Below are 27069 nucleotides of genomic sequence, written 5' to 3' on the forward strand. Positions count from 1 at the left end.
ATAATGCAGCCACATTCTTAAAATGAAAAAGCATTTCTGCAAATGCAGTTTCAATTGAAAATAGGCCCTGATATGCTTCCACAGTAATTAGGGCTGCAGCTATCGAATATTTTGGTGATCGATTATTCTATCAAATATTACATCGCTTAATTGGATAAAACTTACTTTTACTTGATTAAAGCCCAATTACAAATATACAATAGAAAACAAGACAGATCCCTTAATAAAAAAAAGAATTTGTTTATTTTATGAGAATAATTGACATTAACATTTTATGCAAAGTAGTAAACTGTTTGTTAAATTTTCCAATATAGATAAATAAAATTATTTCAAACTTAACATTCCCAGAGACATTTAAAAAAAGAACTTGTTTTTTCTAAGTATCAAAAGTAAAAAATATTCTTAAACACTGCTTTTAAATTTTGAGTCTTACACCGTGTGGGCCGAGGTCTTTTTATAATTATTTTTTATTCATTTTTAATTTGGAATGATCTCACAGCGTTGGCATCTCTTATTACTTTTGCTTTGCTGCGTTTTCTCATTGTCACTTGTCAGTCCCGGGCCAGGACTGGGAAGTTTAAACTTATTTTTTTATTTAAACGAGGCTTCGCGGCCGAGGAAATTCCTCAGTCATTTTCTGTAATCGAGTTACTCGAGGAATCGTTGCAGTCCTAGTTCTAACGGTGCAAGTATTGACGAAAACTAACGTCAACTCGACTACGAGATCATTTAGCTTTGATTGAACCCACATTGTGTTCAAAAGCACTCAGACTAATTAAAGCCGACGTGGAACCAGACTGCAGCAGATAACGAAACAACTCTGAAGAAGTTTATTAGTAGTTGATTTTAGTTTGAAGCAGCGTTTGTAAAGTCCCAAACTGAATCAGTGAGAAATTTCCCTGCTGATTTTCCTGTTCCTGGTTCATCTAGAAATCTGAGCGCCTCCACCTTTTAAGCTTTTCTCTACTTACAGTTGTAATTGGGAAGTGCAGCTTCTTAGTATAAAATTAACACTTCCCTCAGGTACTTTAGATACGTTTCTCTTACAGCAGCTCCAATAACTGCCTGGTTCCCACTTCTAACTGAAATCTCATCCAGGTTTATGTAATGCTGATTCCTCTCATCTATCTACACCTGGAAGGTGGAACGATATTAAACCTCTCTGTTCAGTTAAACCTAATATTCTGAGTAAACACGTGCTGCGTTTCCCCCCTAGCTGGGAGGGAATTCATGGAAATCCTGCACTTGGTGACAGGTTTTTGATATTTAGCATGGTGTTAAATATGGACATAAGGTTTTCAAAAACCACCGCAAACAAATTGGGCCGGCCCCCTAGTGGCCAGTTTGCAGAAAATTCAAAATGAATCAATAAGCGATAAGGCGATAGAGGCGGCTTTGTAGGTGTTGAGTTTAAATATGCAGAGCTGATGTTTTTTGTGTGTTATTTTAATAAAATAATATTCTTTCACTGTGACTTTGTTCTGAGGTTCTGTTCATCTTAAGCCTGAATGAAGCCACTGTTCTCACCCAATCAGATTATTGACACTACTGTCCAATAAACAGAAAACTGCATTCCTTGGGGGTGAAAATATGGGTCTAGAGCCTTCTATAATCTTTCTATGTGACTTAATTCTGGAGTTTTTTGGGCAGAAAATGACCTCGAAAATTTAATTTGACCTTCAACATGACCTTGAAATAGGACATTTATCTCAGAATTTAATTCCTAGCAGCAAAAAAGTAGAGAAAGTGACAATATACAACAATCTAGGAGCAAACCGGCCACTAGGGGCTGTCCCAATTTGTTTGCGGTGGTTTTTGGAAACCGTATGTCCATAACTAACACCATGCCAAATATCAAAAACTTGTCACCAAGTGCACGATTTCAATGATTTTTGACATATTCCCTCCAGCTACCCTGGAGTATAAATAAATCACCATAAATGACGTACCTGAAGAACTCAAAGTTCAGGCAAGCCTTGGGGAGGAAGAACTTGTCATCCTGCTTGAACCAAACCTTGCTCATCGCCGTGTCCTGGAGGGAATAAACACCAGTTTATTATCTTATAACTATTATCTTCACGTTCACTCCGTACAGACTCAACCGTTTAAGTTCTGACAGGGAGACGCTTAAACCCCAGACGATGTGTCACAGAAAAAAAGAAGGAACAAAGTTACTCTGACAGGTCTTTCTCCAATAAAAGAATAAAAGCTCAGTGGTTTTCATTCAATAATTCCTTCAGGGATGTGAATATGTAGACACTTGTTAAAGCCTAGTTGTTCTGATCTTCAAATCACAGTCTGAGTTTTGATGTCTCGATCACAACACAGCATTTCCATATGAAAGAAACAGATTTCCAGGAGCTGAAGGCAGGAATTAAAAGAGACAGAACTCAGATGAAGCTGAAGCCGAAGCACTTGCCTTGATTAAAGTGGGGACGGAGGGAGCGTCTTTCTCCAGAGGGTAGATCTCAAAGTTAGTGGGGATGAACTCGTTCCTCATCGGTAACTTGAACTTGCCGTTGAGATCTGCTTTAGCCCACGTCTAAACCACACACAATAAAACAGTTGTTTTACATCCAAAGAGCTGGAGAGTTTAAACGCAGGATCTGGATCAGTTTGAAGGGAGAACTCTGGTTATTTAAACTCCACCTTGAGGGTTTCTTCAGAGATGGCTTCCTGCTTGTAACACGTGCCGTACCATTCCTCCGTCTTGTCCGTTTGCCCGTCAAAGGACTTGGACACCACGGCAACTCTGGAAAATAAGAGAAAGATACAGCTATAGTAGAGAGAAAAAACAAATCCTTCAACCCTGAAGTTTATGCATCAGGATATAATTTATAAATTAAAGCTGCAAGCAGTGATGAACGGCCCTCCGCCCTTGTAACGTTCAGGCTGCAGTGGAAGCTTGTATGACTTGATGTAGATTCTTCAGAACTGGACATTTAGTGGATGAAACCACCCACGACTCTCTGTATCAAACCATTCAAAAGTTTTTGTAGAAAGTAGGAACTATCAAATATGGACCAATCAGATGAAGGGGGGGCGCTCTTTTTGGCATCTAGCGTCGCCACGGTAACGCTTTTGACTGAGAAAAGTAATGCACATCGTCGCAGGATCTAGGCTCATATTTTGATGTAAAACACACCTGGGCGCACGTTACGGTTCAGGCCGTATTAACTGCCAAAGGAATGGCATAAATTGCGCCAAAATTACACGATTAATTCAAAATGGCCGACTTCCTGTTGAGTTTCAGTCATGGCGCCAAGAGACTTTTCTTTAAGTTTCTTTAAGTGACATGATACAGGTGTAGGGGTGGGCAAAAATATCGATATGGCAATATATCGCGATACTTTTCCAGCCGATTCAATATCGATATTCAAAATTTGAATATCGATTTTTTTTTTTTTTTTTATCCCCGATTTTTTCCCCATTATATCACCCAGTGCTCCTACCTAAGTGACAGTCCTGGGGCCTCATCTATAAAGCTTGCTTGCGCAGAAAAAGCGCCTGAAAGTTGCGGAAGCCACCTTCTACGCAAAGTCTCGGATCTAAAAAGAAAAAACTAACCGAAAAATCTGCGTATCTTTACGGCAACCGGGACCCTCCCGTAAGAATTTACTTAAGACACGGGGAACTGGCGACGCAGGCTGTGAGGTGGTGAAATGAAGCCAGATTCATGTTATACTCTTAATAATGTCATCACATATCATCACAACATATATCAGACTTATAATAAAATAGTGCTGATAACGGAGCAGGCGGCGGGGGGGGGTCGGGGTGGGTGGGGGGGGTGACTGCCGCTCCGAGCCCACTACTCCACGCTGAAAAAAGGAAGTGTTCTGATTAAAATAAGGAAAGTTGGACTATATAACAATTGCGTTCATAAGGATAAAGTTTTAAAAAAAATAAAAATTAAAGAAATACTCCCTTCTCCCCGACCCCGTGTGTGTCTGCCTGTCATGCAGGGTACGTGCGCTCATGTTGTTACAGCCGGAATTACGGTTCTGCGTCACACCAACGCAGAGCCCGCGCAGTAGGGTCTGGCGTATGGTGCGCGTCGCCGCGTACCCTACGCCGTAGGATCTGCGTTGGTGTAACGCGGAACCATAAATCAGCCTAGAGCAGCTCTGAGGGGAGACGGGAGGGAGGAGGGGGAGCGGGGGCTGCCGGGCCGCCGCCCCGAGTGTCTTGATGATTTGCTGATCCTACCGTTAGTTTTTAAACTGTAAAAAGTGGGGGGGACAAATACATCATTTTGAAAAGACGGGGGGACATGTCCCCCCTGTTGCGCCGGGGAACTCACGGCGTTTTGCGCAGCAACGGCGTGCTGCCACTCACTCGCTTTATTTTATTGTATAGCCTACTATTTATATACTTATTCTAACTTTTACTGTGACCACCAAATAATGTGGTTTTCCTGTCCTCCACATCATATCTAGGTCTCCGTGAAAGTCAGTGTCACGGTGGTTGCTACTTCTCATTCATTCTGACGCCAAACCATGGATCTGCGCCAAACAGGTTGCAGAAAGCCACTGCGCATGCTCAGCAGGCTCATCCATATGCATTTCTGGGCGTGATAGGAGGCGGATTCAGCTACGCAACCTTCCAGCTGGACTGCGTGGAAGTCTGCGTGCACATGGTTTTATTGATCCGGATTTTTTTTTGCGCACGGCATTTTCGGCTTTTGAGAGTACGTGCACTTTTAGTATGAATCCTACGCACTCCATTTTAAATGAGGCACCTGGGCATTGCCACTCTCTACCAACCCTGGGAGTTCCTGCACTGAGCTCAGGTTTTATTTCACGTTTTATTTCATTTTTTATATAACACAATTGCCTGTCCTTAAAAAATGAAAAATAATGGACAGAGGTTTATTTATTTATGGATTTATATCTATACTGACTGATCACTGTGCCTGTCCTTGGTTTTAGTACCCATCTTTCTTGTGTTTATTATCATTTGCCACATAATTAAAGCAACCTCATACTAAATTTAATGTTAATTTCATATGATGTAAATAATATGAAAAACATATACAAATATGTTGTAAGTTTAGCTTGTATAGTTATAATAAAACATTGTTTTGACTTAGTTTGTCCCATGAATTGTCATTATAATCTGATGAACGTGCAACTCGGATTTTAAGATCCATCACTATCATCTGATGTACATATATACAACTTGGATTTTAAGATGTGTAATGCATTTTTAAATTTTTCGGTGAACTATGTAGAATATAATAATCGGGATATTGCATAATCGGGATATCGCAATGTGTATCGTATCGTGGCTCAAGTATCGTGATGCGTATCGTATCGTGAGGTCCTTCCCAATACCCACCCCTATACAGGTGTGTACCGATTTTTGTGCATGTACGTCAAACCGTATTGTGGGGCTTGAGGCACAAAGTTTTCTAGGGGGCGCTGTTGAGCCATTTTGCCACGCCCATTAATGCAAACCATTAAATATCACAGTTTTCACCAGGCCTGGCTTGGTGCAAAATTTGGTGACTTTTGGGGCACGTTTAGGGGGAAAAAAGGTCCTCCTTTCGTCGGAAGAAAAACAATTCCTACAGATACAATAGGGCCTTCGCACTGTCAGTGCTCGGGCCCTAATTAGATAAATGCAACTTCAGATGATCAACACGTGACATATTACACCATGTCACTACTTCACCCCTTCATGATCCTGTACTGGCCAGCCCAAGCCAGGAAATCTAAAGTGAATTGTGAAACAGCTGCTCATTGGTGACCCGACCCCCAAATTATAATATTCTCTTAAAGAGACAGACAAACAAACTAATCTGAAACGGCATCTTCACTCACTTATATGAAATATTACTGCTGGGAAGAGACCGGGGGAGCACCAAAGGATTTACTTTGGGAGCTTGGCGGTCTCTCTCCTCCTTTTCTTTTCTCTCTCATCTATTTTTACAACCACTTTAATACTTGAAAAGCCTAGTTGCTTACATCTGCTCAACTAAACTAATCATTTATCAGATTCTGCAACATTAAATCAAGCTGCTACAACCACATGATGAAAGACAGACTCAAAGTTCCTTCAACAATCGATCCATTTGTCTCTCTTATGCTTATTTTTCGTCAGTCTGTAAAAAGATAACTCTGATTTCTTGCTAAATCTATGAGTATAGTCGATCGCACAAAAGCTCTTTCCCATTTTAGATGTTTTCCAGTTGCTCAAACTTAAAGTTTACGCTGACACTCGTAACCCGCTGTGAAGTTGCATCTGTAAAGTCATGTGCATTCCCTCTATACATTAACTCATTTCAAATCACAACTCAAAACGCATCTGTTCAAAACTGCCTATCTCAGTTAATGTTCATTTCTCTGCCTCTTTTTTTCCTCTCTTTTTACTGCTGCTGTTTTTAAATGTGTTCTACTGTTTTTATTTTTTTTTAATGTGTTGTGTACGGCGACCTTGAGTGCCAAGAAAGGCGCCTTTAAATAAAATGTAATACTAATTATTGCTTCAATTTAGTCAAACACTGGTTTTAATAAAAAAGTAATCCAGTTTGATACTTGCAAATTGGCAGGAAATAATTGAATCTTTTTTACAGTCACTGCTGAAGTTTTTTCTTCTATGCATCAATTTTCCACCTGGGTGCTTCAGTAAAAGCAGCCACTCAAAACTTGTAATTTGCTCCCGAGTGCGTTCTGCAGCACCGGCTGCTTCTCCCTCTTAATGCCTGCAGAAGCAGCAAGGGTGGAATTAGTTTCTCTGCAGGCTGCTTTGCATTTTGGCTTATTTTTCGTTAGTGAAAGTATGTGTAGTATGTAGGTATGTGTGTATTTCATCAGTTCTTCATGTGTGGTTGCTTCACATGCTGTAGGGTAAATGCTTTAATGTATTAAAGAGGAAACCTCATTCAGACTCACCTGACGTTTTCTGGTCTCAGCTTATCCAGCACCATTTCGATCAGATCCGGCCTGAAATCCTCCAGAAGATACTCCGCTGCCAAGACTTCTTCCAGAGGATAGTACTGAAAAACACGGACCCGAGACGTGTGAGAACCGTACAGCCTGTACAGAGTAATTACCTGTACAACTTTTAATGGGAAATGCTTCAATAATTATTTTGATCATTGTTAATCTTCCAGTACCAAAGTCAAACTTATTCACAGGCATTGTGACGTAGAATTGTCAACTTGTTTTAATTCACCGTACGAATTGTTACAGATTACTTTTGTAATCCTGTATTTGCCCCGTTCTTTGTACGTTTTGACCGTATAGAAACGTAATTCTTGCCATTTTAAGAAAGAGATGTACCTGCTGGATCTACTGCCCTTACTTTTTAACAACTTGTGCTTTTTATTATTTTACCTCTTCTTTTTTTTTTTTAAATCATTTTATTTGTTATTTACGGTTTAATTGTGTCTTGCTGCTTTTAATGTTGATGTAAAGCACTTTGAATTACCTTGTGTTGAATGTTCTGTACAAATAAACTTGCCTTGCCTTATTTGTAACAAAAGCTGTCGCATAAATGTGCATAAGTTAAATGTAAAAAACAAAAACTAAAAACAAAAGCATGATCTCACAGAACACACAGGCTACACAGTATTGAGACTTTATTCTATGTTGGACTAAACAAAGGACACGGATGTGCAACAAAAGTCAGATCAGTCCCACCTTGATCCAGCAGCATTCTACAGACCACGATAAATACATCTTAATTATGACTGTACCTCTGAAAAATCAGTCTTCTCCCCAAATAAAAGTCAAAAGCAGCAGCAGGTGCCCCTTTTATTGTGACCTTGCTGTTCTTATACAGGAAATGGGCTAATGTAATTCCAATTGACAAATGCATTGTATGTATGTATTTATACCTGCATCTTTTTTTCCCCCTCGAGGAAATAGTCAAAATGTCGAGAAAAAAGTCGAAACGTCGAGGAAAAAAGTCAAAACGTCGAGGAAAAAAGTCGAAACGTCGAGGAAAAAAGTCGAAACGTCGAGAAAAAAGTCGAAACGTAAATGAAAAAAAAGGAAAAAAGAAGAAAGTCCTTTTATTTTCTTTTATTCTTTACTTTTGATTGTTATTGCTACTACTATTTATTTTATGTATTCACATATTTTCTGTCGAGTGCTTTTGCTGGACCTTGGGGGGGGGGGGTGTGTTTTTGGGCTTGTTGTTATGAATGTTTTGTATTTTGGTTATTTGAGAGAAAATCAATAAACAGAATTTGAAAAAAACAAACAAGAAGCAGCATCAGTTGGTTCTGCTGACGACGGCAGGTCATCTTTCATAATGTTCCTTGAAACGTGTTTTGCAGACGAACAGATGAACCTACGTGTAGTAATCCTGCCACTTTGGACGTGTAGCCGCGCGGCCGCTCCTTGTCCTTGAATCTGAACGCAACTTTGCTTAAATCCTGCAAAAGAGATTAGAAACAGGTAAAAGTCACAACGAATACAGATCAAACAGCGGATTAAACTCAGTGAGGCACAAAAGTAAATAAAAATCTATACTTTTAGTTTGGCAAAGTTACATTCAGCTGTTAGGTTTGATTCGATTTGATAAGACCTGGAAACAGACATTGTGACATAGAATTGTCAAATTGGTTTAATTCACCGTACAAACTGTTACAGATTACTTTGGTAATACTGTATTTGACCTGGTCTTTGTACGTTTTGACCGTATAGAAACGTAATTCTTGCCATTGTAAGAATGAGATGAACCTGCTGGATCTACTGCCCTTACTTTTAACAACTTTTTATTATTTTACCTCTTTTCTTATCATTTTATTATTTACTGTTTAATGTGTCTTGCCGCTTTTAATGTTGATGTAAAGCACTTTGAATTACCTTGTGTTAAATTGTGCTATAAAAATAAACTTGCCTTGATTATATTAATTTCTGTTCTGTCCTTTTTTGCACCAGTTTCTAAACAGATTATCAAACCCTACGGGTTAAATACGTCCTCCCGTTCAGACGTGACGAGGCTTTTCCTGAAGCACATTAAAGAAAATATTCAACTGTCTGCAGTCCCATAATCATTTAATCCTGTCTACCAATTTAAAAACCGCTGTGCTTCATTTCTTCTGATCTCCATGCGTCATGTGTGACAGTGCCTATCTGTTCTTTTTTCTTTCTTTGTTGTTTGTTTTTCTGTTGTTATTTTTGACTTTACATTTTGCTGAGAGTATCACTTACTTTATTTATTGTACATACCATGTTTTATATTGCAGTTCATGCATGTTCTGCCTCCACCTAGTGGTTACCCACAATCTTGTTTTTTGTCTTTTTTTTTTTTACCTTTCTTTATAAAAAAACTGAAAATCTTAAAGTTTAAAAAAAAAGACGTGACGAGGCAGATTAAACGTTAGTTACTTTGCACTCTTCAAACACCCATTCCTGAGGTCCCTCGGTGCGCAGTTTCTGGATGTACTGGAACATGTGGAAGATGATGTCGTCCACGTGCACTGCAGAGACAGATCAAGAACAGATTCATGCTTCGTTTACACACACATCTGTGTTACGGCATAAAGAACATAGTAAAGGTGCAGCACTATTTATTTATCTACCGCAGGGGACGGCAACACATGTTTTAAAACCATATTGGACCAAAAACACAAAAAACAAATATGTCTGGAGCCGCAAAAAATTAAAAGTCTTGTATCAGCCTTAGAATGAAGACAACACATGCTGCATGTTTCTATATTAGATAGAACTGGGGGAGATTTATTTTTTTCATTATGCAAAAAAGTCGAAATGTCGAGAAAAAAAGTCAAAATGTCGAGAAAAAAAAGAAGTCGAAATGTCGAGAAAAAAAAGAAGTCGAAATGTCGAGAAAAAAAAGTCGAAATGTCGAGAAAAAAAAGTCGAAATGTCGAGAAAAAAAAGTCGAAATGTCGAGAAAAAAGTCGAAATGTCGAGAAAAAAAAGTCGAAATGTCGAGAAAAAAAAGTCGAAATGTCGAGAAAAAAGTCGAAATGTCGAGAAAAAAAAGTCGAAATGTCGAGAAAAAAAAGTCGAAATGCCGAAAAAAAAAGTCGAAATGCCGAGAAAAAAAGTCGAAATGCCGAGAAAAAAAAGTCGAAATGCCGAGAAAAGGGAAAAAAAGAGAAAAAAGGGAAGAAAAAAAAGAGAAAAAAGGTCAAACATTTCCTAAAAAAGCTCCAGGAGCCACTAGGGCGGTGCTAAAAAGCCGCGGTTTACTGACTCCTGCTCTACAGGAACAGGAAGAACTTACGGAGTCCTTCCTCCGTCAGGTCCACGTTGATGATGAAGAACATGAAGCCTTTGGCTCCTTCTTTCTGTCCTCCGACGAGAGTGTTCACCCATCCTTTAAAACAGTTATCACAATGGCTTTTAAAAGGGCTCTGAAATTAATACTTCACAAATTACAGCTCTGTTTCTTTACTGATGATTAACAGATTGAATAATATCCTGGATAAACATACATTTCTCTAAACAGTTCAACATCGCTGGCTTTAATGTTTTCAGATGAGGAAATTGCAAATGCTGTAGAACTCAAGCAGTTTGCAGTGGGAACATTCGTAGATCCTTAAAAAGCTTTTAGTATTAATCATGACACATTACTAAATAAATTAGAACCGTCTGGTATCTGAGGGGTGGAAAGTAATTAAAGAGGCAGGAACATCTTCATCCTTGGACGCTGCTTGCGGTTTGCCCCAGATTTTAGATTTGGGTTCAATATTATTTTATTCTTAAAATTAATGACATTTGGACGGCAGCTACAGAATTCCAATTAGTACTATTTATAGACAAAAGATATTTTTTGTTTTTGGGAGAATTTAATAGAGTTCCTGGAAATGACTATAACAGAAACATGTAAATTAAACAAGTGGTTTGATTTAAACAAATTATTATTACTAAATATTTAAAAAGGTTTCTTGGTGTTATATAATAGATGATAAAAGAAACTGGCAATCTCAAGTCAAATCAACAACTGATGTGTAGGGTAGAAACCAACGTACTTCTAAACAATATTAAAACACTTCTTTAGTGGAGATGGGAGATACAAATTGAGGAGAGTTAATTAATTCAAACATCCACAGGTGTATTTTTGTCTTTCTGTCCGTGGACTGACAGATTAAATGAAGGACTAAAGCAACGTCCAAGCATAAAGTGGAGGAAGACAGATCATTATGTTGGGAATTAAAGTATTCAAGATTTTGAAGCAAATTAACATAAGCCTTGTAACGCCAATAAGTTGCACATTTGTTATACCGTGATTTATCATTTCAAATTGTTAAAAAACGAAAAACACTTTCCACCAAGTCATCTTTTTTTTGTTGCCAGGTTTCAGGTACCTTTAGATTTCAGTTCCGATAACAAACTTCCAGGTCCTTCGTGACCGATCAGATGTCCCAGATAATGTCCTGGGTTTGACTTGTAATACTTCTGCAGGTCCGGGATGGGGAACGTCACGTACAAGTTCCTGATGTCTTTGATCGGAACCACTTTGTAGAATTGCTGGAAAAGAAAAAGAACAAATTAAAGCTGCAAGCAGAGATGAACGGTCCTCCACCCATGTAACGTTCAGGCTGCAGTGGAAGCTTGTATGACTTGATGTAGATTCTTCAGAACTGGACATTTAGTGGATGAAACCACCCACGACTCTATATCAAACCATTCAAAAGTTATGGCAGAAAGTAGGAACTATCAAATATCGACCAATCAGAAGAAGGGTGGGGAGGCTAATTTGCAGCAATTATGTTCAAGGACTCAAAATCAAGTCCGATGACACCACCCACGAGTCTTTATGTCAAACCATTCAAAAGTTATGGCAGAAAGTAGCAACTATCAAATATGGACCAATCAGATGAAGGGGGGGGTGCACTTTTTGGCGTCTAGCGTCGCCACGGTAACGCTTTTGACTGAGAAAAGTAATGCGCGTAGTCGCAGGATGGAGACGCACATTTTGATGTATAACACCTGGGTGCACGTTACGGTTCAGGCCGTATTTACTGCCGAAGGAATGGCATACATTGCGCCAAAATTACATGATTAATTCAAAATGGCCGACTTCCTGTTAGGTTTCGGCCATGGCGCCAAGAGACTTTTCTTTAAGTTGCGACATGATACAGGTGTGTACCGATTTTCGTGCATGTACGTCAAACCGTATTGTGGGGTTTGAGGCACGAAGTTTTCTAGGGGGCGCTGTTGAGCCATTAGGCCCAGGACACACCAACCCGACGTCGCCCGCTGTCGGCCGACTAATGTGTCGCCTCGCGTCGCCTGTGTCGGGCTCAAAAACAAGCACTAGACACACCGCGAAGACGACACCCGACGGCGAACTAGCACGTACGTTCTGCGCATGTGTGAGAGGTAATTCCCCTCAATACCAGCAGGCAGCGGTAGTCTGTATTCAGGGGCTCAAGGAGGGGGACAGCGCTTTTTTTTTTCAAAGCTTTATTGAGAAAACATAAGTGCAATACAAAACCACCTGCAGCTCTGTGGAGAATTACCGCTGGCTGAAATAAATCATTTAGGAAGATAAATGTTGGTTTAATAGATGAAATCTAACAGTTGTAGCTACGCCTGTTAAGAAATTTGCTCCGAAAATTTCGGGATTTCTGCCTGCCGGCTCGGGAGATGATTTATGGTTCCGCGTTAAATCGACGCAGAGCCTACGCCCTCTGGCTCTGCGTTGGTGTAACGCGGAACCATAAATCAGCCTTTATTCTGGCGAGGTTTGAAAAAGACTTCGCAACAACAGGAAAGAGAGTGATTATGTACATTCACTGAGTGAATATTATGAAAGTAAAATATATATTTCTCGCTACAAATGTAATCAAAACGCATTTTCATGCAGAAACTAACTCAAAATATTGATTTTATTCACTAAAAAATAAGAAATGTCCGCCATGTTTTTTTTTTTGATTCAGTCCGTAAATGACGACGAAAAGCATTCTGGGAAATTCTGGGAACAGCCAATCACAGAGTGAGCTGTTGACCGACGTCCCGACGCCGATTCGACATGTTGAATCGGCTGAAAAGGTCCCGACGGGAGTCCGACCTGTGGCGACGTGCGGGACACACCGGGAAAACTAGGCCGACAGACGCACCAACGCTCATCGACGGCCGAAAATCGGCTTGGTGGATCAGGGCCTTTAGGCCACACCCATTAATGCAAACTATTAAATATCAAATATTTCACCAGGCCTGGCTTGGTGCAAAATTTGGTGACTTTTGGGGCACGTTTAGGGGGACAAAAGGCCCTCATTTCGTCGGAAGAAAAATAATAATAATAGCAATTCCTACAGATACAATAGGGCCTTCGCACTGTAAGTGCTCGGGCCCTAATAAAAAGTTGTGTCTGTGTGTGTTTTACTAAGAGGACAGTCCTACGATAGTTATAAAAGGAAAGATGTTGATACTGCAGTCTCTTACAGGGTGAAGTAAAACAAACAGACACCCCTTTAAGCCTTAGAGAACAGTGTTCGGAGAAAGATTAGTGAAGTTAGACAATAAGGGACTCACTTTCAGGTGCTCTTCCTGGAACGGATGCTCAGGGAATTCTGGGATAGACACATTTTTGTTTTCCACTTCTTCAAATAGGTTCACCACCATGGTTGTCAATTCATCAAGGGATTCTGGAAAAAAGTTGAACATATTCATAACTATTCCTCAAGAAAGGGGACCTGAACATTAGATACAAAGCTACACAACTTTAATGATTTAGGTAAGTCTAGAAAATCAAGAGCCTGATGAAAACAACCCATAGGACGGTTGCTTATCACACACTGCAAAAACTCAAGATCTTAACAAGAATATTTGTCTTATATCTAGTTAAATTCAAATTTTTAGTCAAAAACTCTCATTACATTTAAAACTACCAGTAACTACCAGAAGAATAACTTATTTGACAATTTTCACCTGTTTCAAGTAAATTTTCACTTAAAATAAGTAGAAAAAATCTGCCACTGGAACAAGATTTTTTTGCTTGTAGTGAAGATAAATCTTGTCCCACTGGCAGATTTTTCAGAAAGTTAGAATATTGTGATTTTCTGTAATGCAATTACAAAAACGAAAATGTCATACATTCTGGATTCATTACAAATCAACTGAAATATTGCAAGCCTTTTATTATTTTAATATTGCTGATCATGGTTTACAGCTTAATAAAACTCAAATATCCTTTCTCAAAAAATTAGAATATTCTGGGAATCTTAATCTTAAACTGTAAACCATAATCAGCAATATTAAAATAATAAAAGGCTTGCAATATTTCAGTTGATTTATAATGAATCCAGAATGTATGACTTTTTTTTTTTTTTTTTTTTTTTTTTTTTTTTTTTTAAATTGCATTACAGAAAATAAAGAACTTTATCACAATATTCTAATTTTCTGAGAAAGTCCTGTATATTAGCTGCATACTTGATGTCCCATTTCATTTTAGTTGTGAAGTCAAGATACAGCAAATAAACTCATGTTAAAAAAGTAAACATGTGTATAATAATTAGTGTGGTTTAGCACATGACCTGAACCGTTTCCCTCTCAGTCAACTGATCTTGGATAACTTGAGTTCTGTTGACGTTGAGTCAAATGTTTTTCCAGATTTACACAATAACCGTCCGGCAGATCGAGTCTCACCTCTTCCTAACACGCAGAGCCCCATGAGGTTGGAGGAGTAAAACGTGGAGTGAAACTTCAGCAGCTCCTGTCGGACATCGATCCCGTCCTGAGACGGCCGGGTCTCCAGTGTCAGTTTATTACCTGGAAGAAAAGTTAATCAGCCTGGTTGATTGATCAGTTTACTCTGACAAAAACACTCCCAAACCTTTCACCTTCTTAACACGACTCTCAGGATTATTTCTTCTTCTTCTTATATAGTTTGGTTTAGAAAAACTTGAACTGGATGTTTCACTACGATTATGAGCAAAGAGACACACAAATAAAGGACCCTTAGCCAGAACATTATGGAATATCACTGTTCTGGGGCCTCATTTATAAAAGAGTGCGTAGGATTCATACTAAAAGTGCACGTAAACCCAAAAGCCGAAAATGGCGGGCGCAAAAAAATCCGGATTTATAAAACCGTGTGCACGCACACTTGCACGCAATGTTCTCTTAATAAATCACAGTCCAGCTGGAAGGTTGTGCAGGTGAATTCTCCTCATATCCCGCCCTCTACACACCCACTTCATTCCATAAATGGTCAATGCAAAGTAGTTCATGACTGTATTTGCATATAAATGAACCTGCTGAGCATGCCAGCGCCACCTGCCGTTTGTTTCTGCTGCGTCAGGATGAATGAGACGTGTCGAGCCACCGTGCCACTAAATTTCACGGACACCAAGATGGAGATGTTGTGGATAAGGTGGAGGCAGGAAAACCACATTATTTGGTGGTAACAGTAATGGCATCACTAGCAAAAATAAAGCGAGTGAGTTGTCTGCCAGAATCTGATTTCTGGCCGCGGGAGCGCGCACAGCAGCCCGTTGAGCGATAGCGCTGAAACGTCAGATTTTCAGATTATGAAGCTCAAGAATGAGATCAAATCATATTTAGGTAGAAACAACATTAACTGTATTTGGCCTTCAATCAATTTTTGTCAGGTGAAAAGACCCATTTTCAGGGGAGAAATCAGATTCTGGCAGGCAATCACTTTTTGGCACGACACCGGCCCGGCGTGTCCGTGCTGGTAGGATGATTTGACAGATGAAAATACCCCGTCAGATCACGCTTCCACATAGACATCAACATTTATCTATGTGGAAGCGGGATTTGACGGGTTTTTTTCTTCCGCCAAAGCGTCGTACACATAGATCTATGTGAAACACTTTCTGACTTACTTTTTCAAAAATGTTTGACCTTTTTTTTCTTCCTTTTTCATCTCGACATTTCAACTTTTTTCATGGGATTGGACTTTTTCTCAGCATTAGTACTTTTTTTCCTCGACATTTCGACTTTTTTTCTCGACATTTCGTCTTTTTTCTCGACATTTCAACTTTTTTCTCGAAGTACATAATGAAAAAACAAATCTTCCCCAGTTCTAACGAATATAGAAACATGCAGCATGTGTCTTCATTCTAAGGCTGATACAAGACTTTTCATTTTTTGCGGCTCCAGACATATTTGTTTGTGTTTTTGGTCCAATATGGCTTTGGCATTTTGGGTTGCCGACCTCTGATCTAAATACTACACCAAAGGATTTAGTTAGGTAATCTTTCCATGAAGTCTGAAGAGGATTGTTGAGTTTTTGGGGGTCTACCTGTTCCAAATTTACTGAAGGGGTGGTTTGAGTTTCCTGTGGCTTTTTCCAGCTGGAAAAGCCTCCAGGCGTCGTTCATCAGGTTCTTTTCATGCTCAGAGTCGACAGCATTCACCTCCCGGTCCTTGCAGCTCTCGTCAAACAGAGGGCACAGAAAGAACTGGGCAAACCTAGAAAGATTAAAAATAAAAGAAGACATCCTAAGATTAAAGAGAACAATCCAGTTTTCAGAATCACGGCTGTTGCAACACCAGCACATGATCCTGCGTTGTAAACAGAAAAATGGTGCGTCAGCTTAACCCTTGTACTGTCTTTGGGTCAAAATGACCCAATTCTTCTATCCTTCTTTCCTCCTGCTCTCTCCTTCCTTCTCCCTTTCCTCTTTTCCTTCTTTTTTACCCTCCTTTACCTTCCTACCTCCCTTTCGTCATTCGTTCCTTTATTACCTTCTTTGCTTTTCCTTCCTTCTTTCCTTATTTTCTCCATTCCTTCCTCCCTCCCTTCTTTCCTTTTCTCCCTCCCTTCTTTCCTTTTCTCCATTCCTTCCCTCCCTTCTTTCCTTTTCTCAATTCCTTCTTCCCTCACTTCTTTCCTTTTCTCCATTCCTTCCCTCCCTTCTTTCCTTTTCTCCATTCCTTCTTTCCTTTTCTCAATTCCTTCCTCCCTCCCTTCTTTCCTTTTCTCCCTCCCTTCTTTCCTTTTCTCCATTCCTTCCTCCCTCCCTTCTTTCCTTTTCTCCATTCCTTCCCTCCCTTCTTTCCTTTTCTCCATTCCTTCTTCCCTCACTTCTTTCCTTTTCTCCATTCCTTCTTTCCTTTTCTCAATTCCTTCTTCCCTCACTTCTTTCCTTTTCTCCATTCCTTCTTCCCTCCCTTCTTTCCTTTTCTCCATTCCTTCTTTCCTTTTCTCAATTCCTTCTTCCCTCACTTCTTTCCTTTTCTCCATTCCTTCCCTCCCTTCTTTCCTTTTCTCCATTCCTTCTTTCCTTTTCTCCATTCCTTCCTCCCTCCCTCCCTTCTTTCCTTTTCTCCATTCCTTCCCTCCCTTCTTTCCTTTTCTCCATTCCTTCTTCCCTCACTTCTTTCCTTTTCTCCATTCCTTCTTCCCTCCCTTCTTTCCTTTTCTCCATTCCTTCTTTCCTTTTCTCAATTCCTTCTTCCCTCACTTCTTTCCTTTTCTCCATCGCTTCTTCCCTCCCTTCTTTCCTTTTCTCCATTCCTTCTTTCCTTTTCTCCATTACTTCCCTCCCTTCTTTCCTTTTCTCCATTCCTTCTTTCCTTTTCTCCATTCCTTCTTCCCTCACTTCTTTCCTTTTCTCCATTCCTACCCTCCCTTTTCTCCATTCCTTCCCTCCCATCCTTCCATTTTTTCTCCCATCCTTCCATCTTTTCTCCCATCCTTCCATCTTTTTTTTCTCATCCTTCCATCTTTTCTCCCATATTTTCTCCCTTTCTTCCATCTTTTCTCCCATCTTTACTCCCTCCCTCCCTTCTTTTCTCCCTTCCCCGTCCCTTAACCCAAAGACAGCACAAGGGTTAAGTGACAATAATCACTGGTGTTTACAGTGGGACCTTTAGTTCTTGCACAGACGGACACGGAGTTGAGCTGATGAAAATCTATTTGCATAAGTCGGAGCAACTGCCACACAAATGAGGAAATGCAAAGCGCACGCAGCAGGTTTAGTCTTTATTCAGCAGAGACCGGCTGCACAGCCCTGACGTTTGGTGGTAAAAACTAAAACCCAGACACGTTAACGTCCTTAATGTGACACGTCGAGTGTTTACTCGTGGTTTATGGGATTGTGCAACAGAGTGACAGGAGAGGCTGAAATATGTGCCGACAGCATGACCAATCATTTTTTTCAAGTGCTGCTGCTATGTCAATCCTGCAGTATTTCTGCAGGTGTTTTGGTCACTGCTATTATTTGTAATATATTATATTATTTGTAATCAGCACAAATTATCTGTCCCCATATGATAAAATCCACCATCCCCCCTGATTGTTTTTTACAACTCGAGTACTGCATAAAAGGTACTTTCAGATGTTGTTTTCAGTGACACATCATCAATAATTAACCTCAGTCTGCAGGTTCCTTTCGTACAGCTGGAGTCCAGACGGCTTTCATAATTCACCAGTTCACACAACAAAGAGCCCCGGCCACAGAGACGGGTGCAGGCTAGACTGTCATTTATTTATAATAAGGTAAGCTGATCCCTGTAGGTTGGATTCTGACCCCGGTGCCTCTTCCCACCAACACAGCCGGCACAGTCCCATGCAAGGACATCGATCTCAACCTCCCCCTGAGGTGTCAAGCTTTGCCAGGGGGGTAATACGGTGGCCTAAAAATAAAAGTAACGCCGGAAACAGAAACAAACGCTTAGCAAATAAAATAAACGCTGAAAACTAGGGCTGTTCGATTTTGCCCAAAAATAAAATCTCGATTTTTTTCTCTCAAAATCCGATTACGATTATTTTGTGAATTGACAAAAGGCAAAGAAATGATTTCAAATATGCTGTTTTTTTATTGAACATTTGCCCCATTGGGCTTTAAGTGCAAACTTTGCTCTTATTAAACCAAAAATGAATGAATAAAGTGCAAAACTCTGTAAAATAAGTTGAATAAAAGTTTTAAAAAATATAATAAAATATAAAGTTTTATCTCTGAAAAAAAAAAATCAGCAAATCAGCACTTGCAAACATACAGTAAGTTATATTTCCAATTAAATAAAACAAGACATTTTCTGATTAAACTAAACTGGGTCTTTGCATGCTAAATAATAATGCAACCCATGAAGGAGGTAGAGGTGTGTAATGTCAGTCATTACATTTGCTATTCACATTTGCAAGTTTTTTGCAAGGAACACGAGCCGGTCTACCGCATCTGGCTTGAGGGATGCCCGGTGGCATGTTACAACGCCCCCTCCTACACTAAAGAGCCTCTCTGATGGGGCACTTGTCGCAGGTATTGAGAGTTATTTCCATCAATCATTAATATGGTATCAATCATTAATATGTGTGCAGTCAAGGTGTAAAAAAAATAAAAAATAAATAAATAAAAAGTGAAAAATCGATTTTACGATTTTCACGTTTTAACATCGTTCTAATTACATAATCGCGATTACGATTTAAAATCGATTAATCGAACAGCCCTACTGCAAACAGAAACAAACGCAGCTGCAAATAAAAGAAACGCCGCAAATAAAAAGAAACGCTGCTGCAAATAAAATAAAACACGCAAATAAAAAAGCCACAACGGAAGTGAATTACCGGGGACTATTTTTGCCGATGCACCAGTGTCGTTTTTTTATTTTATTTGCAGCAGCATTTCTTTTATTTGCAGCGGCGTTTCTTTTTGTTTGCAGCGTTTATTTTATTTGCTAAGCATTTATTATATTTGCTAAGCGTTTATTTTATTTGCAGCGGCATTTGTTTCTGTTTGCAGCGTTTCTTTTATTTTCAGCAATGGCGGGTCTCGGCCACCGTAGGGTAAGGACCATGTTTGTGACCACAAGGTGAGACCTCAGGGAGGAGTAAATGTAAACTGGTAACCAAACAGACATGCAAACGAATCACATCTTTCAGGTTTGTCACGTCTACATGCAAAACAAGTATACACTCACTGGACACTTTAGGTATACCTGGTGTACCTGATAAAGTGGCTAATGTGCTTATTATGCCCCCCCAATTTCCTGAAATATTCGATACATTGGTCTAAATACTTCAGAAATAAAGTACAAGAGCCCCCAGTTCAGCCAAGTCTTAAATCAAAAAAATGAACATTCTCCCAAAATTATTATATTTATTCCAGAACATACCCTTATTTCCTCCTCTGGACTTGTTTTCTAGGATCAAGAAATTATTCACTAATTTTATTTGGAATAACAGACGCTCTAGACTCCGTTTGTCTCTGCTATACCTTCCTTATGATAGGGGCGGGTTACAGTGCCCGAACTTGTTGTGGTATTTCTGGGCGGTTCAATTGAGAACCTTGATGTTCTATTTTACAAACTGGTCAATGGGGGGGGCGCCGGCATGGATTGATCTTGAATCCAGCTCTCTGAAGCTTCCATTTCCTGCCTATTTGTATTCAGATAACCCTAAGAATTTAAAAAAAAGTTATGCATAACCCTATAGTTAAAACCATGGTTAGAGTGTGGCAGGAGGTGAATAAATATATGGGGGCGCCTTTGCACCTTTCGGGTTTCAGCCCAATCTGGGGCAATAGCCAATTTGCACCGGGTAGGAATGATGGGGGCTTTAAATCTTGGTTTAACAAGGGGGTGAGATGCTTAGGAGATTTATTTGATTGTGTCAGTGGAAATATGCTCTCGTTTGAAGAGCTGGTTAATAAGTATGATATCCCTCGCACTCATTTTTTCAAATTTCTGCAATTGAGGAACTTTATTAGGGTTAATCGGGATCGGTCTGAGCTGGCCCCTCCTCTGTCCACATTAGAGAACGCCCTGGTCAAGAACCCATCTGGTAAGGGGCTTATTTCTTTTTTTTATGATTTAATAATGTCCTTTTCACCAGAGTCTTCTGAGTATAAACTGAATGCCTGGAAACTAGACTTGGGAGATGACCTGACAGAGGAACTTTGGACTGAGGCGTGCTTGAAAGCCCAGTCACAAACGGGGAATACCCGTTTCAAATTACTCCAGTATAACTGGCTTATGAGAACATATATTACTCCAGAAAAAATTAATAAGTTTAACGGAGCTATACCTGATTTGTGCTATAGATGTGCTACAGAGAAGGGCACTTTGTTCCACTGTCTCTGGTCATGCCCCAGATTAATGGAATTTTGGAGGGAGGTGGGACAGGAAATTCGGAAAATACTGAATATCTCCATTGTACCAGAACCCAAACTGTTCCTGCTGGGACTCTATCCAGATGGTCACGCGTACAGGCGAAGTGAGCGGAGGTTTATTGACATTAGTTTACTACTAGCCAAGAGGGTTATTGCTATGTCTTGGAAGAGTCCACACAAACCAAGCATCAAGAAGTGGTTCAAGGAGATGTCACTGTGCTTACCGGTGGAAAGGATAACATACATCATCAAGGACAAACAGGAAATCTTCGAGGAAGTCTGGGGTTGTTTTGTTGACTATATGAAAAATGAGAACCTAAATCATCTAATGGAAGAGCCTGGAGGAGAGTAGCGCCTTTGTCTGTGTTTCGTTGGTGTTTTTTATTTTTTATTTTTTTTATTTTTCTTATCTTAATGTCACTGGTCTCATGTAGCGTTACTTTTCTGTTTGTTGTGTTATGTTTGAAAAAGAAAAACAATAAAAGATATTGTTTAAAAAAAAAGTCTTAAATCAAAAATGCTGCATGGGGATCGGGTCCCGCCGGGTTGTGCGGGACCCAACGCAAATCTCGCGGGAACGGGCGGCTAAAAAAAAAAACAAAAAACAAAAAAAACACTGCAGGATCGCGACGTAGCCTAGCAACAAGATGGAAATCAATGATGCGGGAAAAAAACTCAAACAAGCGGTGCGTCCGCAATGCCATACTAAACAGTATATACTCAAAAAGTATACTTCAGTTCCTGTCACAGCAGTAGCAGCACCGCTCTTTCCCGTTTATCCTGGCCAAACAAGATGATATTATATAATATTATTATATACGAATATTATATAATAATATCATACTTATGACATATACGTATCACTTAGCAACCAAACACGACTGCATTGCATTGTGGGAAGTTTCTGCTTAGCTAGTGTCCATCAATCCACACTAATACATTTCTCCAGAATGAGTATGGATAGAACATACTATTGTGTACGTACTAATGTTTCAGACGCACTAAAAAATTTCGCATACTGTTTTTGCTACTCATTAGAATAGAAGACTTTATTGATCTCCCAGAGGAGAAATTCAATCGTGCTGCAGCCAAACACACACACGCTCAACGGTTTATACAAAAAAATAAAAATAGAAATAACCAATAAATAGCTAAATAATTTAAAAAAAAAAGAGCAATATAAAATGTAGAAAAATGAGCAATGTACAAGAGAAAAAATAGTAAACACAATAAAAACGGATAATATTTACAATATTTACATTGGGGTGGAAGTATGGGATTTCGGACGCAGCTAAGGTCTTTACAAAACAAAGACAAAGCAAAGCAAGTCAGATATTTGGAGAAACTGTGTTTAGTGTCCGTGGAGCATCTTGGAAGAGAGACGTGGGATTGGAACCAGCAGTCGGTCAGAAACATTCTGTTCCTCCCCAGCAATGTAATGGCCAAGCGATTCGTTTGTTAAATTAATTCGTTTAATTTGTTAACGTTGTCTATTTTGTTATTTATTAGTGTTATTTGAGCCTCTCACAGCTACTCTCGTTGCTATAACCTCCATCACATAATTTATAAACAAGATATATATTAAACAGTCTTCCATGAATCTGGACTGCTTATTGATGGACAAAGTTTCATTCTTATCGGACCCCACATATAGTTATGGGTCAGAGTTTTTGCCCGAGTTTACACTTAAGAACTGAATGAAGTGGCTATTTATAAAACGAGCTATTTGAATGGCCGGCTATCTGATTTTCAAGCACAGAAAAACATCTTGACCAGCTGCATAAATAAACGTACCTATCAAGAGCTCCTTGCAAGTGCTCATGGGAAACGTCGAAGTAGTAATTGGTGTGTTCTCCACTGGTGAAGGCGTTGGAGCTGCCGGCGTGCTCACTGAGGAACTGGCTGTACTCGTTCTCCTTCGGATACTTCTGCGTTCCCAGGAACAGCATGTGCTCACAGAAGTGGGCCAGGCCCGAGATGTTGTCTGGGTCCGACAGAGAACCTGGAATCAAAAAGAAAAAAAGTTACCCAAACTGTACACCAAAAATCATTCTTAGAGCCAATCCCAATGTTCACCCTACTTTCTACCACTAGCCCTAAAATGAAAGGTCCTTGTAATCTTCCCTAGGGATTGGGACACCACTCGCTACGTCACTGCGTGGTTTACGTTCGGGTACGTAAGCGACTGCGTAGTTACGTTTGCACAAACGTCACACCATATCAGGAAGCCCAGAGCTAGAAGCTGTTTTAATTTCAGCTGTAGCGCTGTTAATATGCCACTTTATTAAGTTTTAATATTTTTTCCAGGCGTAAAAGTAACCGTTAAGATCCCCAACCTGGGCTCAGTTTATCCAAATAACACCTGTTAAGAAATTTTCTCCGATGTTTGAGGGATGAGAAGAGCCGCGGCCCGCCGGCCATTTATGGTTCCGCGTTAAATCGACGCAGAGCCTACGCCGTAGGTTACGCGTTAGTGTAACGCGGAACGATAAATCAGCCTTTATTCTAGTGCAAGCAAGTGATTCTGTACATTCACTGAGTGAATATTATGAAAGTAAAATATATATTTCTCGCTAGAAATGTAATCAAAATGCATTTTTATGCAGAAACTAACTCAAAATATTGATTTTATTCCCTAAAAATTAGAAATTTCCGCCATTTTTTTTTTGTTTGATTCAGTCTGCAAATGATGACATAAAGCAGGGGTCGGGAACCCAAAATGTTTTAGAGCCATATTGGACCAAAAACACAAAAAACACATGTCTGGAGCCGCAAAAATTGAAAAGTCTTGTATAAGTCTTAGAATGAAGGCAACACATGCTGCATGTTTCTATATTAGTTATAACTGAGGGAAGATTTTTTTTTTGATTATGCACTCAGGGATTAAAGCAAAAAAAATATTTTTGACTGAAAAAATTTTTTCAGGCCAGTTCATATTCCCCCGCCATCTATGCACTGCACCTATTATGAAAAACAGGTTTTCTCTTGATTTAACATATATAAAGTGGTCTCCCCTCATCCTGCCAATTCACAGACGGAGGAAAGCAACCAAATTCTGCAGTGTCTGTACAGCCGCCCGGATGATCCATCCAGTGTGATGTGGCTTCTACGAGCCAATAAGATTCTGCTCCCGTCGTTAGTTACGTAACGACGGGAGCGATTTACATAGTTTGGCCTCCGATGCGTGAAACCACACACACAACTAACTCCGCTGGCTGGAGCTTCCGCCATTTTTTCGTAGCGGCGTATTGCGTCATTCAGGCAGCCAATCAGCACATGCCTCATTATAATATGACTGGGATGCTGCAGACATGGCTCAGAGGCTGAATTTCTCATTTATTTAGCAAAAACAATCAAAAGCTTGTTTTTAAGACACTCAAGGCCTGTTCAAAATAGGTACTAGATGCCATAATAGGTCCCCTTTAAGAATGGCCCCTTTTCTGCCGTGCGGTCGCTTCCCAAAAGTTTCAAGTAAAAAAGTGAAATGCTGTATTAGCCCTTCTGTTTTCTAATACAGCATTTAAGGTGTAAGAAGACTTTAACCAACACTATTTAATTACTCGAGACCAATGGCATTTTATTGAAGGAAGGTGATTTTGAGCAGTTTTATTATTGTCAGTTTGCTTTTAATTTATAGTCCACATCAATTCGTGCAGTCCTCTCATTAAAGCCTTAGGCCTGTTCTCCTAGATCTGAGTCAACCTGGTAAGCTGCATTTCTTCATCCAGTTGACCAGCTGCTCTGATGTTACTGCATTTGCCAAGGCTTCAAAGTAAGATATTTCAAGCCTTTATTTGTTATAATTTTGGTGATTATGGCTCACAGTTTATGAAAACCCCAAATAAAAAATCCCCAAAAATTTGAATATTTTATGAAATCAATAAACAATTCAACCATCAAAATTAACATGTCTTGCTTTGCATGTATTGAGACTATGTAATATATTCGTTTCACTTTTTAAATTGAATTATTGAAATAAATAAATAAAAACTTTTACACCATATTCTAATGTTCCGACCTTCACCTGTAGCTATATTAATATTTACTATAGGAGCATAGGCTATTTCAGTTGCTATATAGTTGTCTGTCTGTACAGTCGTGCAAGTTCAATGTTATTTAAGCACTTTAAATCAAAGCATTTAGTTTTTTTTAATATAAAATAAATACATTTCTATGCCGTTTAGAAGTTTTGGGGATGTCCCTTTTTTGGCGCCTGCGCTGCTGAAATCAGGCGTTCCTTATTTCTATTTCTGAAAGGTGGTAACCCTAGAGGAGACCCGCCGGGGCCCGCGTGAACGGGTCCCCGACGGGCGCCGCAGCTGGGGAGATCCGCGAGAAGGGCCCGGCGGGCGTCCAGAGTCGCCGCCGCCGACCGCCGTACCCGATCCCCCCCCACAGCCCACCGGCCTTCCGCGCGGCGCCGGACACTCCCCCGCGAAAACCCCCGCCCGACGACGCGGGGACGCCGCCGGACGAAGGCCCCGCGCGGCGGGCCGGACCCCGCGCTCCGGCGCCGGGGAGAGGAGGGCGACGGGGCGACTGCTTCCCCAGACTACCCCCTTGATCCAACACGCCCTCCTATTTCTGATTGGCTAATACCAAGGCTCTGGCTCGCTTAATTGGTTTACAATAACGTCAGTTTAATGCCTAAAGGCTGATTTATGGTTCCGCGTTACACCAACGCAGAGCCTACGGCGTAAGGTATGCGGGAAGGTGCGCCTCGCCGCGTAACTTACGCCGTAGGCTACGGCGTAGGCGCTGCGTCGATTTAACGCAGAACCATAATTCAGGTTTAACATGATAACGCACGTGCAAATGTTTTTTTGTTCTTTCTTTTTTCTCTCTCCTAATTTTCGAATTGACGGAAATCCGTCTAGAGACGGAGAACTTTAATCCCTGTGCACTTCAAGAAAAAAGTCGAAATGTCAAGATTAATGTTGAAGTACAACATTGAGGAAAAAAGTTGAAATGTCGAGAAAAAACATTTTTGAAAAAGCTTCAGGAGCCACTAGGGCGGCGCTAAAGAGCTGCATGCGGCTCTAGAGCCGCGGGTTGACGACCCCCGGGTTAGATTCATACACACTAGCCCTTGTTATGTCCACTAGTCCTACATGCAAAGAGGAATTGGGACACCACTACCCTCAAGGGAACGTGCAAAATTTAGGGGTAAGACTGAAAAGTAGGACTAGGGGGGATTGGGACTGGCCCTTAGTCTACAATTACCAGATTACTGACTAAGAAAAGCAGACGGAGACCAATCCTTAATTGCACCACAACGCAAGCCTGTACATCTACAATTAAAGCTGAGTGACTGTCAAGCAATTATTTTAATTGTGACATAGAAACAGTATCATAGCAGAAGTATGAATCACAGGGCAAAGCTTGAAAGGGCATGTAGAGAAACCTGGCACGTTATTGAACAGATTGGAATATGGTCACTATGTCAGCAACTTCACAGTTAATGAGTCACTGACAGATTATTGTTCAACGTGATCTCGTCAACACGATGTACAAAGAATGTCCTAATTTCCTGTTCCTATACTAAAAAGGAAGCTTCTAATGTTGAGTGAGACGAGGCCGACATGCAAATACTAAGAAACTGCAAACGGAAAACGAAAGTTGCTTCATAGTGACATTACAGGCAGGTGAAAAAGAAACTACAATTTTCTTTTACACATCAGGCCACGACTTCAAAAATGTGATGCTTACCATATTTTTAAACTTCCGTATTTTCTGGACTATAAGCCGCACATGTATATAAGCCGCACCCGCTCTATTTTTAAAAAAACTATAAAAAAAAGATATACAAGCCGCACCTGTATAAGCCGCACCCACTTTTATTTAAAAAAAAAAAGATATGTAGGCGCAGATATTTATGTTGTTAGATTAGATATTTACTACATGTACAGAACGATTTTGAAGTGTAAATGATGTACATGTTTGTACCTAAATAGATCCTTTCCTAACAGTGTCTTTTAACACGGCAGCAACTTTGCTGATTAAAACTGGACTGAACAAAGAGAAAATATTTATCTATTTATCTGTTTGAAATCTGCTTCTAC

The 27069-nt window shown here is 40.0% G+C and overlaps 1 protein-coding gene across 2 annotated transcripts in view; it reads right to left on the reverse strand.

Moving 5' to 3' along the window:
* ide (insulin-degrading enzyme) overlaps positions 1–27069 on the reverse strand; it is a 54870-nt gene that overhangs the window by 20645 nt on the left and 7156 nt on the right. For both annotated transcript variants that reach the window (XM_061745551.1, XM_061745550.1), the window contains exons 3-14: positions 22802–23009; positions 16198–16367; positions 14577–14699; positions 13464–13576; positions 11291–11453; positions 10207–10299; positions 9345–9436; positions 8306–8386; positions 6897–7000; positions 2650–2752; positions 2420–2542; positions 1950–2032 (exon numbers count right to left, since the gene is read on the reverse strand). In XM_061745551.1, the coding sequence (XP_061601535.1) occupies positions 1950–2032; positions 2420–2542; positions 2650–2752; positions 6897–7000; positions 8306–8386; positions 9345–9436; positions 10207–10299; positions 11291–11453; positions 13464–13576; positions 14577–14699; positions 16198–16367; positions 22802–23009 (1456 nt within the window). The remainder of the gene's footprint in view (positions 1–1949; positions 2033–2419; positions 2543–2649; positions 2753–6896; positions 7001–8305; positions 8387–9344; positions 9437–10206; positions 10300–11290; positions 11454–13463; positions 13577–14576; positions 14700–16197; positions 16368–22801; positions 23010–27069) is intronic.

Source organism: Cololabis saira, chromosome 17, assembly GCF_033807715.1.
Source record: "Cololabis saira isolate AMF1-May2022 chromosome 17, fColSai1.1, whole genome shotgun sequence".
Taxonomy (NCBI): Eukaryota; Metazoa; Chordata; class Actinopteri; order Beloniformes; family Belonidae; genus Cololabis; species Cololabis saira.